Here is a 13,868-nt window from a genome sequence, read left to right on the forward strand (position 1 = left end):
TATATTAACTCATACTTATTTTTAAAATTATACTTGATTTTTATATGATAGTATAGGTTGCTTTAAAATAATATTTAATTTAACTTAAGAATTTGTGTGTAGTTCCATTTTTGAACAGTAGAAACACTGAATTGCTAGTCATTTTATGGGATTATTGGTAAATCTCTCCAATAGGTTAACTATGTGCACGCGTGCATGCTCACCTGCTTCAGTCATGTCTAACTCTTTGTGACCTCATGGGCCATAGCCCGCCGGGCTCCTCTGTCCATTGGATTTTCTTGGCAAGGATACTGGAGTGGGTTGCCATGCTCTTCTCCGGGGGATCTTACCGACCTAGGGATCAGACCTTCATCCCCCTGTGTCTACTGTGTTGCAGGCGGATTCTTTACCATTGAGCCACTGGGAAAGCCCATATAGTTGGGAAGACAGTATGCTCTTTCAGTTTAAGTACGCACATTCATTTTTAATCTGATTGGAGATACCTCAGAGGGACATGAAGACTTAAAAAAGGTCTATTTTGTGAAAATGTATGGCGTTACATAGAGCTTGTACAATTTTAAGAGGTCAGAGAGAAGGACAAGAAGTGTATAGGATCCATAACTTGTTTATAGTGCAGTACTTTTTAAATTACTGTTTTTATTTCAGTTTTTAACTGAGACTAGAGTTTTTCCTGATTTCAGAATTTACTAAAGAAAGCATTCTGTAATTTAGTTAATCCAAAATTATATTCATTTCTAGTTTTGAAAGATTTGTGTTAGTTTCTGACATTCAGTTAAAAGTTTGAGGGTTTTATTAAGAGATATAACACATACATGACTAAAACTACTCACTGTTTTATTTTACTAGCAAGGCATTCATCCTGAATTCATTTTAAATAAAAATATGATCTCTGAGGACTGATGATTTCTCCACAATTATATTATATACATTATAACTTTGTTTGTATAGTTCAGTTCAGTCGCTCAGTCGTGTCCGACTCTCCGCAACCCCATGAATCACAGCACGCCAGGCCTCCCTGTCCATCACCAACTCCCGGAGTTCACTCAAACTCATGTCCACAGAGTCAGTGATGCCATCCAGCCATCTCATTCTCTGTCGTCCCCTTCTCCTCCCGCCCCCAACCTTTCCCAGCATCAGAGTCTTTTCCAGTGAGTCAACTCGTCGCATGAGGTGGCCAAAGTATTGCAGTTTCAGCTTCAGCATCAGTCCTTCCAAAGAACACCCAGGATTGATCTCCCTTAGAATGGACTGGTTGGATCTCCTTGCAGTCCAAGGGACTCTCAAGAGTCTTCTCCAACACCACAGTTCAAAGCCATCAATTCTTTGAGCGATCAGCTTTCTTCACAGTCCAACTCTCACATCCATACATGACCACGGGAAAAACCATAGCCTTGACTAGACGGACCTTTGTTGGCAAAGTAATGTCTCTGCTTTTTAATATACTATCAGGTTGGTCATAACTTTCCTTCCAAGGAGTAAGCGTCTTTTAATTTCCTGGCTGCAGTCAGCATCTGCAGTGATTTTGGAGCCCCCCAAAATAAAGTCTGACACTGTTTCCACGGTTTTTCCATCTATTTCCCATGAAGTGATGGGACCAGATGCCATGATCTTTGTTTTTTGAATGTTGAGCTTCAAGCCAACCTTTTCACTCTCCTCTTTCACTTTCATCAAGAGGCTTTTGAGTTCCTCTTCACTTTCTGCCATAAGGGTAGTGTCTTCTGCATATCTGAGGTTATTGATATTTCTCCCAGCAATCTTGATTCCAGCTTGTGCTTCTTCCAGCCCAGCGTTCCTCATGATGTACTCTGCATATAAGTTAAATAAGCAAGGTGACAATATACAGCCTTGACATACTCCTTTTCCTATTTGGAACCAGCATTACTATTTGTATAGTAGGCAAACAGAAATACGGTTAGCTAATCTTTGAATTTTGGTCAGGTAATGTGTTTGGATCACTCATTTTGAAATAAACTGATGTATTTTCAAAGTTTTCCACTCTTAAACCTAGGAGTAATTCACTAATATATTATGGAGGAAAGAATAAGACTGTGCATAAAACCAAGCAGTTCTCTATTAGCCTTTGTTGGGAGGATTATTTAATTTTGATAATTACTTTAGATTCTTTAAAGGGGTATAAAAAGTAAGGTTTGTTCTTTGAAGTCTGCAAAATCTGCATTGTTAACTTGCTTGTTACTACATAATTTTGCTATGAGTAATGATTATATTAGGAAATGTTCTCTTATTTAGAAGTTGACATTTATAATTTTTTAAAAAAAACTTTAGATTTAGGTTATAGAAGAATATTCAGTGACTTTAGAAAATATTGACATATTGTTACATAAAAAAACAGGTTATAACAGTTTGTAAAGGATGAGCCTAATCTATATTTAGAATTGTATGCATAAAGAGAAGATTGGAAATTTATATGCTGTAATGTTGATAGTAATAAGCACAAAATAAGTGATTTCATGCTTCTTTAGGTGCTCTTCTCAGGTCTTAAAATTGTAAAATTTAAGTTGTTTAAAAAAAAGCTCATCATCCCAAATGAATACTGGTATAATTAAGTGTTGCAGTACTGTGACGTAACAGTGCTCATGGCTGATAAAGGGTTCCTTAGTACCATTTCATTATGTATATTGAAAAATCCCTGGGGAATGAAATGGTTAGGGGGGAATAAAACCCTGATGCCTGAAAACTTGCTATACTAGCCCAAGCAAGTAACTGTGTAAAATATCACCTTCCTGTGATTTGTGGTTAAAGTCCCCTAATACTTGATGTTAAAATGTACTTGAAATTTATTTTGCATTTGTAGTTTGAATATTTATTTTTTCTTATACTGTACTCTTTCATTTTTAGGCATTATCCAATCGGTTTGCTATTTGATCTTCTTGCATCAAGTTCAGCTCTTCCTTGGAACATCACAGTACATTTTAAGGTATAGTCTATATAGCATGTTCCATTTGTCTCGTTTGTGGTACTGCTTAGTAAGTAGCCTTAGAGTAGAATTTGAAGTTGTTATGCTTTCCCATGATACTTTTATTTGCTAAGCTGCCGTTTGTGTTTATGTGTAAGATGTCCTTCGATTCCTTCTTAACTTTTTGGCACAACCATTTAAACATTTAATGTGTGAGTGCCTTTTCTTTATTGGAGCCCGACACACCATGTTTGAAATTAAATATTTTGGAATTATTTTCATTAAAAAAAATCTCAAATAGGGAGAGCAAAATCCAGAGTGCATGTGGGCATGAGAATGGGGAAGGAGGCAACCTAACACTGAGTAGCTCTAAGGCTATTTTGACGGAATGAAGAGAAGTGTTAGGAGACAGAAAGCCAAAGACTGGATGTAAGTCTGTTTTGAGAAACATTAATTCCTGTGGTTTTTCAAGAGTCCAGGCTAGTTTTATTGTAACCTAATTTTGTCTTAATATTTTATAAAAATCTCATCTCTCTTTCTCTCTAACCACCCTGATTCTCCATGCCCCACTGCATAAGCACGTCACAAGTACTGCTGAAGGACTGGACCCCTTCTCTTAGTTGATTACTAGGCAGTGATTCTCGAATGGTGAGATATAGTGGGAGGGACACATGTTAAGAGTTTGAAAAGTCATTTAGCTGTGTGATTTGCTTTTGCATTAGGGACATTTATTCAAAGTGAGTGCCCAGAGGCTTGCCATATCTTTCTAAGTTGCTTTCTTTCCCATTTTTCTAAAATTGAATTTGTGGTTCGTTGACATTTATTTCCCTATTATTTGGACTAAAATGCTTTACATAGCACCATATTCCCACAGAAGTTAGTTACTACGAAACCATACAGAGGGAGGACATGGTTCTGGTATGTTTGAGTTTCAGTTACTGTGAAAAGCCAAGTCTGTCTGTATGTATAATAATTTATGTTTAGGATAGTATGAAGGTAAAAAAGTGTAGGGGTTCCATGTTGCCTAGCAGGTCTTTCCCATTATGTTGCAAAGTAATTCTGGTAGTTAGATTATGTGTATGTGTGTGTCATACCTTAAAAAACTTTGAAATCTAGGTTAGGATACATCATATCTACCTGTTTGTATATTCATTCAACAAATATTCAGTCTGCTATGGGCCAGCCAAGCAGTGTTCTAGGAGCCTGAGATATATGAGTGAAAGACGCAAAAGACACTCACACACATTTTGTGGTACCTCGCTGGCATTGGATGCTAGGCCCTCTGTAATTATTGATTGAATCAGTTGATGGATTGTAATAATGATAGGAAAGGCTTAGAATCTTTATGATTGGTTTACTGTCATGTCAGATTTTAAGAGATTTTATATAGGGTAATGTGAAAACATTTGGAGAACATTTAACCTTAACTCAGTAAACAAATATATTCCAAATAACCAGTGCATGATGTTGTAAAATTATGCATGTGTGAAAGTCATTCAAAGTACATGATTAGCATCAGTAATTTTAACGTAACAGAGGTCGAATGTTTATTGATGTGGTTTCAGATACCATGTTAATGTTATAGTAAATTGTGTACTAAAAACTACTGGGTTCTAGTCTTCAAAATGGTCAGTTTTAAACGAGTTGTATATGAATTATATCTCAGTTGGATTTTTTTTGAAAAAAGACACAATGGTTAGTAATTTTCCAAATTTGGAGGAGAAAACACAAGTCTATGTGTCAGAGAAGCTCAGCAAATCTAAAGCAAATAACTATGTAGAAGACTACACCCAGGCACATTATAATCCTTTGAAAGCCAGTTATAAACAGAAAATCTTGAAAGCAGCCACCAAAATGACACATAAAAGAGGACAGTAGGTAAATGATGGCTGACTTTTCATTAAATAGTGGAAAATGAAGGAAAATGGAATGCTCTGTTAAAGCACTGAAAGAAGCTATGGGCAGGAATGAAGAGCATTGGAAATGGTAAATAAATGGTAAGTAGAAAAGATGACCTCTTCTTTAAAAGAGAAATGACAGTTTAAGGTGATAATAGTATATTTTGGGCTCCACTGGTGGTTCAGCAGTAAAGAATCTGCCTGCAGTGCAGGAGATGTGGGTTCAGCCCCTGGGTCAGGAAGATCCCCTGGGGAAGGAAATGGCAACCCACTCCAGTATTCTTGCCTGGGAAATCCCATGGACAGAGGAGCCTGGCGGGCTACAGTCCATGGGGTTGCAAAGAGCCAGACAGGTGGCTGGCTAAATCACCACCACCAATATAATTTTAAGGAAGGGTTAATAATATGTGTAAGTAAAATAGGTGACCACATTTATCTTAAGGATGAGTCCGCTAAATCCTCACTTACTTACTTGTGGGTCCGAAATAAAAAGAAATGCAAGAGGCAAAATGATCGTCTAAGGAGTCTTTACAAATAGCTGAGGAAGGGAGAGAAGTGAAAAGCAAGCGAGAAAGGGAAGGATATACTGAACTGAATGCAGAGTTCCAGAGAATTGCAAGAAGAGATAAGAAGGCTTTCTTAAATGAACAATGCAAAGAAGTAGAGGAAAGCAATAGAATGGGAAAGACTAGAGATCTCTTCAAGAAAGTTGGAGAGATCAAGGGAACATTTCATGCAAGGATGGGCAATGATAAAGGACAGAAACAGTAAGGACCTAATAGAAGCAAAAGATATTAGGAAGTAGTAGCAAGAATACACAGAAGAACTATGCAAAAAAGGTCTTAATGACCCAGATAAACATGATGGTGTAGTCACTCACCTAGAGCCAGACATTCTGGAGTATAAAGTCAAGTGGGCCTTAGGAAGCATTAAGTACCAACAAAGTTAGTGGAAGTAATGGAATTTCAGCTGAGCTAGTTAAAATCCTAAAAGATGATGCTATTGAAGTGCTACACTCGATGTGTCAGCAAATTTGGAAAACTCAGCAGTGGCCATGGGACTGGAAAAATTCAATTTTATTTCAATCCCAAAGAAGAGCAATGTCAAAGAATGTTCACGCTACCATACAGTTGCGCTCATTTCTCATGCTAGTAAGATTATGCTCAAAATCCTTTAAATTAAACTCCAACAGTACATGAACCAAGAACTTCCAGATGTACAAACTGGGTTTAGAAAAGGCAGAGGAACCAGAGATCAAATTGCCAATGTTCATTGGATCAGAGAGAGAGCAAGCGTGTTCCAGAAAAACGTCTGCTTCATTGGCTATGCTAAAACCTTTGACTGTGTGGATCACAACAAACTGGAAAATTCTTAAAGAGATGGGAATACTAGACCACCATACCTGTCTCCTGAGAAACCTGTATGCAAGTTAAGAAGCAACAGTTAGAACTTCACATGGAACAGTTGACTTAAGATCATGACATCCTGTGCCATCACTTCATGGCAAATAGAAGGAGAAAAAATAGAAGCAGTGACAGATTTTATTTTCTTGGGCTCCAAAATCACTGATGGTGACTGCAACCATGAAATTAAAGGACACTTGCTCCTTGGAAGGAAAGCTATCACAAGCCTATACATCATATTCAAAAGCAGAGACATTACTTTGCCAACAAAGGTCCATATAGTCAAAGCTGTGGTTTTTCCAGTAGTCGGGTATGGATGTGAGTACTGGACCATAAAGAAGGCTGAGCACCAAATAAGGGATGATTTCAAACTGTGCTGCTAGAGAAGACTCTTGAGGGTCTCTTGGAAGCAAGGAGATCAAACCAGTCAATCCTAAAGGAAATCCTTCCTGAATATTCATTGGAAGAACTCATGCGGAGGCCGAAGTTCGAATACTTTGGCCACCTGATACGAAGAGCCGACTCATTGCAAAAGACCCTGATGCTGGGAGAGATTGAAGGGAAAAGGAGAAAAGGGCAGCAGAGGATGAGATAGTTAGATGGCATCACTGGCTCAATTGATATGAATTTGAGCAAACTCTGAGAGATAGTGAAGGACAGGGAAGCCTGGCTTGCTGACAGTCCATAGGGTTGCAGTGTCTAACACAACTTAACAACAGTAAAGAAGAAATCACAAGGGAGGTTTTAAAGTATTTCAAGCTGAATGATAGTGGAAACACAGCATATTAAAGTTGGTGAGAGTCACCTGAAGCGGTGCTTAGAGGGAACTGAAAAACTTTCTATAGTACAAAAACACAGTTTCTGATATCAGGAGTGAAAAATACTACATCCTATTAAGTATGGTAAGAAATATTATGAACAACTTTATTTCAGTAAATTTGATAAATGGATAAATTCAGTAAAAAGAAGTAGCAGATATGAATAGCCCCTAAATATATATATATAGAAGTTGAATTTGTAATTTAAAAGAAACGTACTCACAAAGGAAAATTCCTTGCCCGATTTCATGCTTGGTAAATTCTAGCAAATATTTAAGGAATTAAACAATATCAGCCTTTAGACTTTTTCCAGAAATAGAAGGGGAGAGAATAATTCCCAACTTGTTTTACAGGCTGTAGTAAAGATATTAAAAGAAAATTGCAGACCAACATTTCTGATGAGCTTAGTGCAGACACTCAGAAAAATACAAGCAAATCAAATCCAGCAATGTGAAAAAGGATAATATACCGTGACCGTGTTATAATTTCCCACTAATACAAGAGTGACTCAACTGTCATTGTCAGTGAATTGATGTAAATTCAACACATTAGCAGAAAAAGTAGAGAAATCATGATGTGATGAACAGATGCAAATAAAGCTTTTGACAAAATTCAGTACCCATATTCATCAAAACTCTCAGATTTATTTAGGGTGTAGATTGAACAGAACTTGATGGATGGTGGGAAACAGGGAGGAGGAGGAATCAGTAGTACATGGAAAATGATTTTTTGTTTTGTTCTATTGTCATAATAGAGCTTATAATATTATTATTAATAGATTGAATGGACTCCCACACACACACACTTACTTTGTAAGTAGTTTCAATTTAGTGTTTCGTTTAGTATTTGGTTATTTCTAATGTGTCTGGACATATTCCAGGCTGCCTGGATTAATATTTTATCTAAAGGACACAGGTAATATTACATAAGTAAATGGAACCTTTCAGGGAAAAAGTGAAATTAGATATAGTTTATCAGGATTCTGGCTTGGAAGATTAATGAAAGCAAGTAAAACATGGTGTTGAAGTTGTTGCCTTTATTTGCAAGAATTTGTTTGGACTGACAAGATAATGTATGTAAGAAGAGATTTAGAAATGTAACAAATCGAGATTCTGCTTGTAATTTTGTTGTGAAGCTTTCAATAAGAAGATTTCCCACCACAGCCCAAGCTCATCATGGGAAGAAGAGCATTTCATAAGTAGGATCTGAGGGGGGTTTGGCCGAGACCTTTGACACTATTCGTGGCAACTATTAATTCAACTGCTATGACTCCCTAAGCATAGCAGGCTGTTTCTGCTCTTATGCTTTCCCTGAGTTCATTAGAGTTCACCTTTCTCCTACATAGAGTTGTAGGGCATTCTCTATGGAAGGGTAGGTATACAAATATGCACTCTCTTGACAGACCCCCTCTTTTACTATAAAGACTGATTATTTGGAATTGTCAGCTATCAGTTATAGGTGTCAGCATTAGAAGTTTAGAAACCTGCAAAGCAGTGGAAGTCTGGAAAAAGCAAAACCTCAGTACCATTCTGGTTATAAGAACTGTTGAAGGAATTAGCAGCCTATGCTGATGCAGCAGTAAAAAATGGTGGGATTTTTTTTCCTCCTGATTTCTCAAACTGGTGGTTTGAGAGATCCTAACTCCTTTTTTTTTTCATAGTCAGGTTGTGTACAATTTTAAGAAATTCTAACAGTTTTTGAGCTCCACTAGGTCTTTCCCTGGTGGCTCAAATGGTAAAGAATCTGCCTGTAATGCAGGAGACCTGGGTTCAATCCTTGGGTCGGGAAGTTCCCTGGAGGAAGAAATGACAACCCACTCCAGTATTCTTGCTTGGAGAATTTCATGGACAGAGGAGCCTGGCGAGGTATAGCCCATGGGGTCGCAGAGAGTTGGACACAACTGAGCGACTAACACTTGAACTTTTCAGGTCATAATTCAAACTACATGAAAACAGTCTTTTTTTGGAGTATGAACTTTTATATTTTCTGCCACACATTCATAACCAGAGTGGGTAATTAGCAGCACAATGAACTGTATAATATCTGAATAAAGCCCACCTAATTTTAAAGATCAAGTATAACAAAACTAAAAATTTTTTTTAAATAGCAATAATTATCATAACGCTTGTTCATTTGACTGTAAGAGAATTGATATGATATGCACTCAATTCTTTGTCCTGGTCCAGAAGCCAGGGTAAATTCCTTCAATCTAGCTGATAGAAAGCAAATATAGCTGATTGTAAAGTTGATTAAGGCATGGGCACTCTCTCTGTTGCCCATATCTCTCTCATCTTTTAGTTTTGTCTGTCACTCATATTCTTTTGCCTTCTCATTGTTATGAAATTTTATATTTTCTTCTCTTCTTTGCCTTTGTGTGCCTGTGTCTGAAAGCATCCATCTTAATTCTTCATGTGCTTCCAGTTCAAGAGCACCGTGAATCTGGAATCCCTTTGTACCTGAGAGAGACAGTTTGGTGGTCTCAGCTGTTTCCTTCTGCTCTAATGGGTAGTTATATGGTGACTCATGTTTTACTCAGCAGAAGCTGTGGGCCTGAACTCTGTGAGGATGGAGGGAGATGTGACTGATTGTTTGTATTTTAAAAATGTGATTTAGGAGATAGCCATAGGTAATCAAGTGCCTTTTCATTTGGTAGGAAGGCATCTGTGGTAAATTTCCTTGTCATTTAGGAGCTATCTGTGACTTGGGTAATTGATTGTTTTCTGTTAATAGCATGAGTAGGCTGTAACTAAATGCTATTTTCTACCATTAATATTTGACTCAATTTTTATTAAAGGACTTATAGAACAGTATCTTTTTTTTGGTAAGATAATGTTTGAATATAATCATTAAATACATATTTAGGTCTTAGGGAGGAAGTGGTATTGCAGAGTGGTTTAAAAGCTGCGACTGTTGAGTCAGACTAATCCTAGCTCCACCACTTGCAAGCTGTGCAATTATATTTACTCCTAGAGCTTTATTTATGTATATTTGTAATCTGTAAAATAGTAATAACAGTAATGTTTACCTAAAGAGTTGTTATGAAAATTATATAATCCATATTAAAAGTCTCAGTACAGTGTCACATACTAAGTGTTCTATATTAGAGTTAACTGTTATTATTAATATCTTTCTCTTTTTTTGGTGAAAAGTGCATTAGTCATCTCATTCACATAAATGCTTATTTGTCCAGTGATCATTGCCTCAACTACCTAAAAGATTCAGTGAAGGTAAAGAATGTAAATTTAGCTATTTGACCTTACATTTTAACAGCTTTGTTAAGCTCTAATTGACGTAAATCTAATTATACATGTTAAAAGTGCACACTTTGATAAGTTTATACCGCAGTTTATATATTTGTTTACCTGTTGACATTTAGGTTGTTTCCTGTGTTCTTACTGCTACAAATAAAGCTGCTGTGAACATTCATATACAATTCTTTGTGTGGACACATGGTTTTATTGCTCTTAAGTAAATACTAGTTGTAGAATATCAGATGATAAATGTTTGTTTGCTTTTTTAAAGAAACTATCAGACTGTTTTCCGAAGTGGTTGTACCATTTTGCTTTTCCATCCTCATTCTTGCTAGTACTCGGTAAGGTCAGTCAAAAAGTTATTGGGTTGGCCAAAAAGTTCATTCAGGGCAGGGAAACTGAACCAGCTTTTTGGCCACCCCAATATTTTTAGAATTGCTCTTTCATATCTTTTTTCAAGTTGTATAAATTCATACCATATCACACAGGGATTAGAAAAAGAATATGCCAGATAGCTAAAGATTTTTAAGTTAACTTTTAAAATATTTAGAGTTATGTCAAAATCTCTATTGTGAAGGTATGAGGTGGTTTGCTTAAAGTATTGAAAAATTGTGGGAGATAACGGTTCTTTGAGGTGCTAATTTTGTAATGTGCATACCTGTTTAATATGTGTATTTTTTTCTTTTGATAGAGTTTTCCAGAAAAGGACCTTCTACACTGTCCATCTAAGGATGTAATTGAAGCTCATTTTATGTCTTGTGTGAAAGAAGCTGATGCTTTAAAGCACAAAAGTCAAGTAATCAATGAAATGCAGAAAAAAGATCACAAGCAACTCTGGATGGGTTTACAAAATGGTAAATATAGCAGTGTTTAACTTCACAATACCACTTTATGAAGTATGAAGTAACTGTATCCTGTGAGTAGTTGGTACATCTTAGGGTTGGTGGTCCAAGTTTAAATTGCAGCCTCTGTGCACAAAATTTCACAAAGAAGCTACCTTTGGTCATCCCTCACTTACCTTGTACTGTTCTAGCATCCTCTCTCCCTGAATTTCCTAGCATTAGACAGATTGCTTTGCCCATGGCATAAGACAGGATAAACTTCCTGTCTTTAGTCTCTGGAAAAAGTCATGATCTTTCTGGAACTGCAACTGAATACCCTCTGAATGTACCAGAATACCTCCACTTGCGTAGGGGCACAGACTCTAGTCTCTGCTTTCTCAGAACAGTAAGCCTTGCTTTGTGCTCAGATTCTCCCTCTCCTGGCTGGGATTTAGAAAATACACTCAAGGGAAAAGCTGAGGGCAGTCTGCACCTTGCTTCTGTGTTCTCTGTCTCTTAGAGGTCGTAGTTCCTTAACCGTGCCTACACTGATTGCCCTCCAGTGTCTTCACACAGTTCCGTGTACAGGCAGTTCTCACTTGGCATGGGTCAAATCTGCATGAATTTCAGTTAACACGCTTTAGTTAAATAATGCAAGTTCTTCGGTAATTATGTGACAGCAGGTACACATCATAATCAGTGCCCAATCATGTCACTCCTTTCAGTATCTTGTCAGTGAAGGATCCTTGTGCAACCCTTAGGTTGTTCACTCACAGACAGCAAAGCATTGTTGCTTCCTTGTATCCATTGATAAACCCATGTAACCTTTGTAAAACTGGATTATTGAAAGAGGGAATTAGCCAAGAAAGATGAAAGTGTAGCAAAGAAACAAAAAGTGATAGTGCTGGAAGTGAAATTTGAATAAAATGCAGTGGAATTATAGAAGATATAACTGTGAGACTCTTGACACCACCAGATTGAGGGACTTCAGAAATCCAGCCATAGGAACTTAGTAAAGGCAAACTCTTCCACATGTGTGAGTGAACTGGTTGTGTTGAAAAGGATGAAGTTATCCTAGAGGGAATGATGCTGGCAAAAATATCTCATTAAAGGAACAGGGATATTTCTGACCTTGAAAGTGCAAGTAACATGTTTGAAGTTGATCCAAACTTAGAAAGGAGTATGACAGTTTGCCAAGATTCAGGAAAGATGCTTGCTTGTAAGTTATATGTCAAGAAAGCAAGCACTGTTTAAATTGTGCTTGAGTTTTACAAATAAAGTCCTTCGACTCTCCATGTTCCTAATGTTTTAATTGATGCACTATAAATAATACAGCATACTAAATAAATATTAGTTTTATTTACTTTTTTCATTTTCCTGTGCCTTTATAACCATCAGAGTTTTTAATGTTTTGACAGTTTTCTAGAAGGTCGTAGATAGTCATAAATTTTCTCATTAACCATTAGGATCACTTTGCATTGCTTCATCTTGCATGATCACTTTTCCAGTTCTGTACTACTGTGCAGAGCAAGGACTGTCTATATTTTTCCCATCTTTGATAGTTATTTTTGGAAAAGGAGTTGGTACAATAAGAAAGCTGCTCTTTCATGGCAACAACTAGAATAAGAGAAACCCCTCTCACTCCCCTAAAAAAATAATTTAAAAAATATACAGTTTTATCTTTTGTACTGCATAATTACCATGTCAAAGAGATATCTGTAGTTATATAGTATTTATTAAACTTTTATTATGATAAATGCAGGGCATTGTCTTTGACTTCTGTAATACAAAAGGTATATATTTTATGACATGTCCTACAAATTTTCTCATTTAAGTTTCTTATATTTGATCCAAGTTACATGGAGTTCCTTCTTAGTTTTGTATTTGTGCCTCTCATATGTATCAGTTAGGTTGTAAGCTTTGCAAAAGGAAGGCACCAGGCCTTTCACCTCATTTGTATTACTGAGTACACATACTCTTATTAAGTGATCAAAAGAGTTTACAACCCCTTAAGAAGGAGTACTTTTTCTTTTTCCTGACTGGCTGTTTGTAGATGAAGTGGCGTCTCAGGAGGCTTGTGAATAAGATTACTTAAATGGAATAAGACAGAAATATCCTAAAGAGAGAAGGGATCTGAGAGTAATTTGGCTTCGGAATTTAAGTAAATAATTTAGATAGACTTTTAAATAGATGTTCTTGAACTCTATCATGAGGATCATGAGTCAGCTCTAGAGAGCCCAGGGATTCTGCAGAGGATTCTAAAAATGATTGAACTCTTTCAGTTGGGGCATTGCAGAATTAGGTACAGAAGGTGATGGGTAAGAGTTGTGAAAACAACAAAGGTGTGGTTTTTAGTCTCAGTTCTCCTGGCAGCTCCTTAGGGCAAGTCACTCAATCCCTTTAGCTTCAGTTTCTTTATCTATAAAACAAAAGAATATCTGCTTTGTTTTCTTATGTGTCTTTAGAAAATTTTATGAAACACTAATATAGGTTATGTGAAAGAGTTTGAAAGGAAGTAAAGCTGTCTTGATAAAATACTGAGAAGTCACTTTGGAAATTTTAGAACAGGGGTTGGCACACTGTGGTCATGAGCCAGCCACATGTTTTTGTCAATAAAGCTTTATTAGACCTCTGCCAGCCCAGTTCATTTAAGTATTGTTTATAGCTACTTTCATGCTACAGCTGCTGAGTTAATAGTTTTGGAAGAGACCACGTGGCCCACAACTTACAATATTTACTCTCTAACCCTTTTAGAAAACATTT

The 13,868-nt window shown here is 36.7% G+C and overlaps 1 protein-coding gene across 2 annotated transcripts in view; it reads left to right on the plus strand.

Annotated features, from left to right (window-relative positions):
• The window catches only part of ATG5 (autophagy related 5), a 117,775-nt gene that overhangs the window by 30,771 nt on the left and 73,136 nt on the right, over nt 1-13,868 (plus strand). For both annotated transcript variants that reach the window (XM_055432867.1, XM_088840676.1), the window contains exons 4-5: nt 2,857-2,935; nt 10,976-11,138. In XM_055432867.1, the coding sequence (XP_055288842.1) occupies nt 2,857-2,935; nt 10,976-11,138 (242 nt within the window). The remainder of the gene's footprint in view (nt 1-2,856; nt 2,936-10,975; nt 11,139-13,868) is intronic.

Source organism: Moschus berezovskii, chromosome 10 (genome assembly GCF_049115385.1).
Source record: "Moschus berezovskii isolate FMDL1 chromosome 10, NW_MosBer_1.0, whole genome shotgun sequence".
Classification (NCBI taxonomy): Eukaryota; Metazoa; Chordata; class Mammalia; order Artiodactyla; family Moschidae; genus Moschus; species Moschus berezovskii.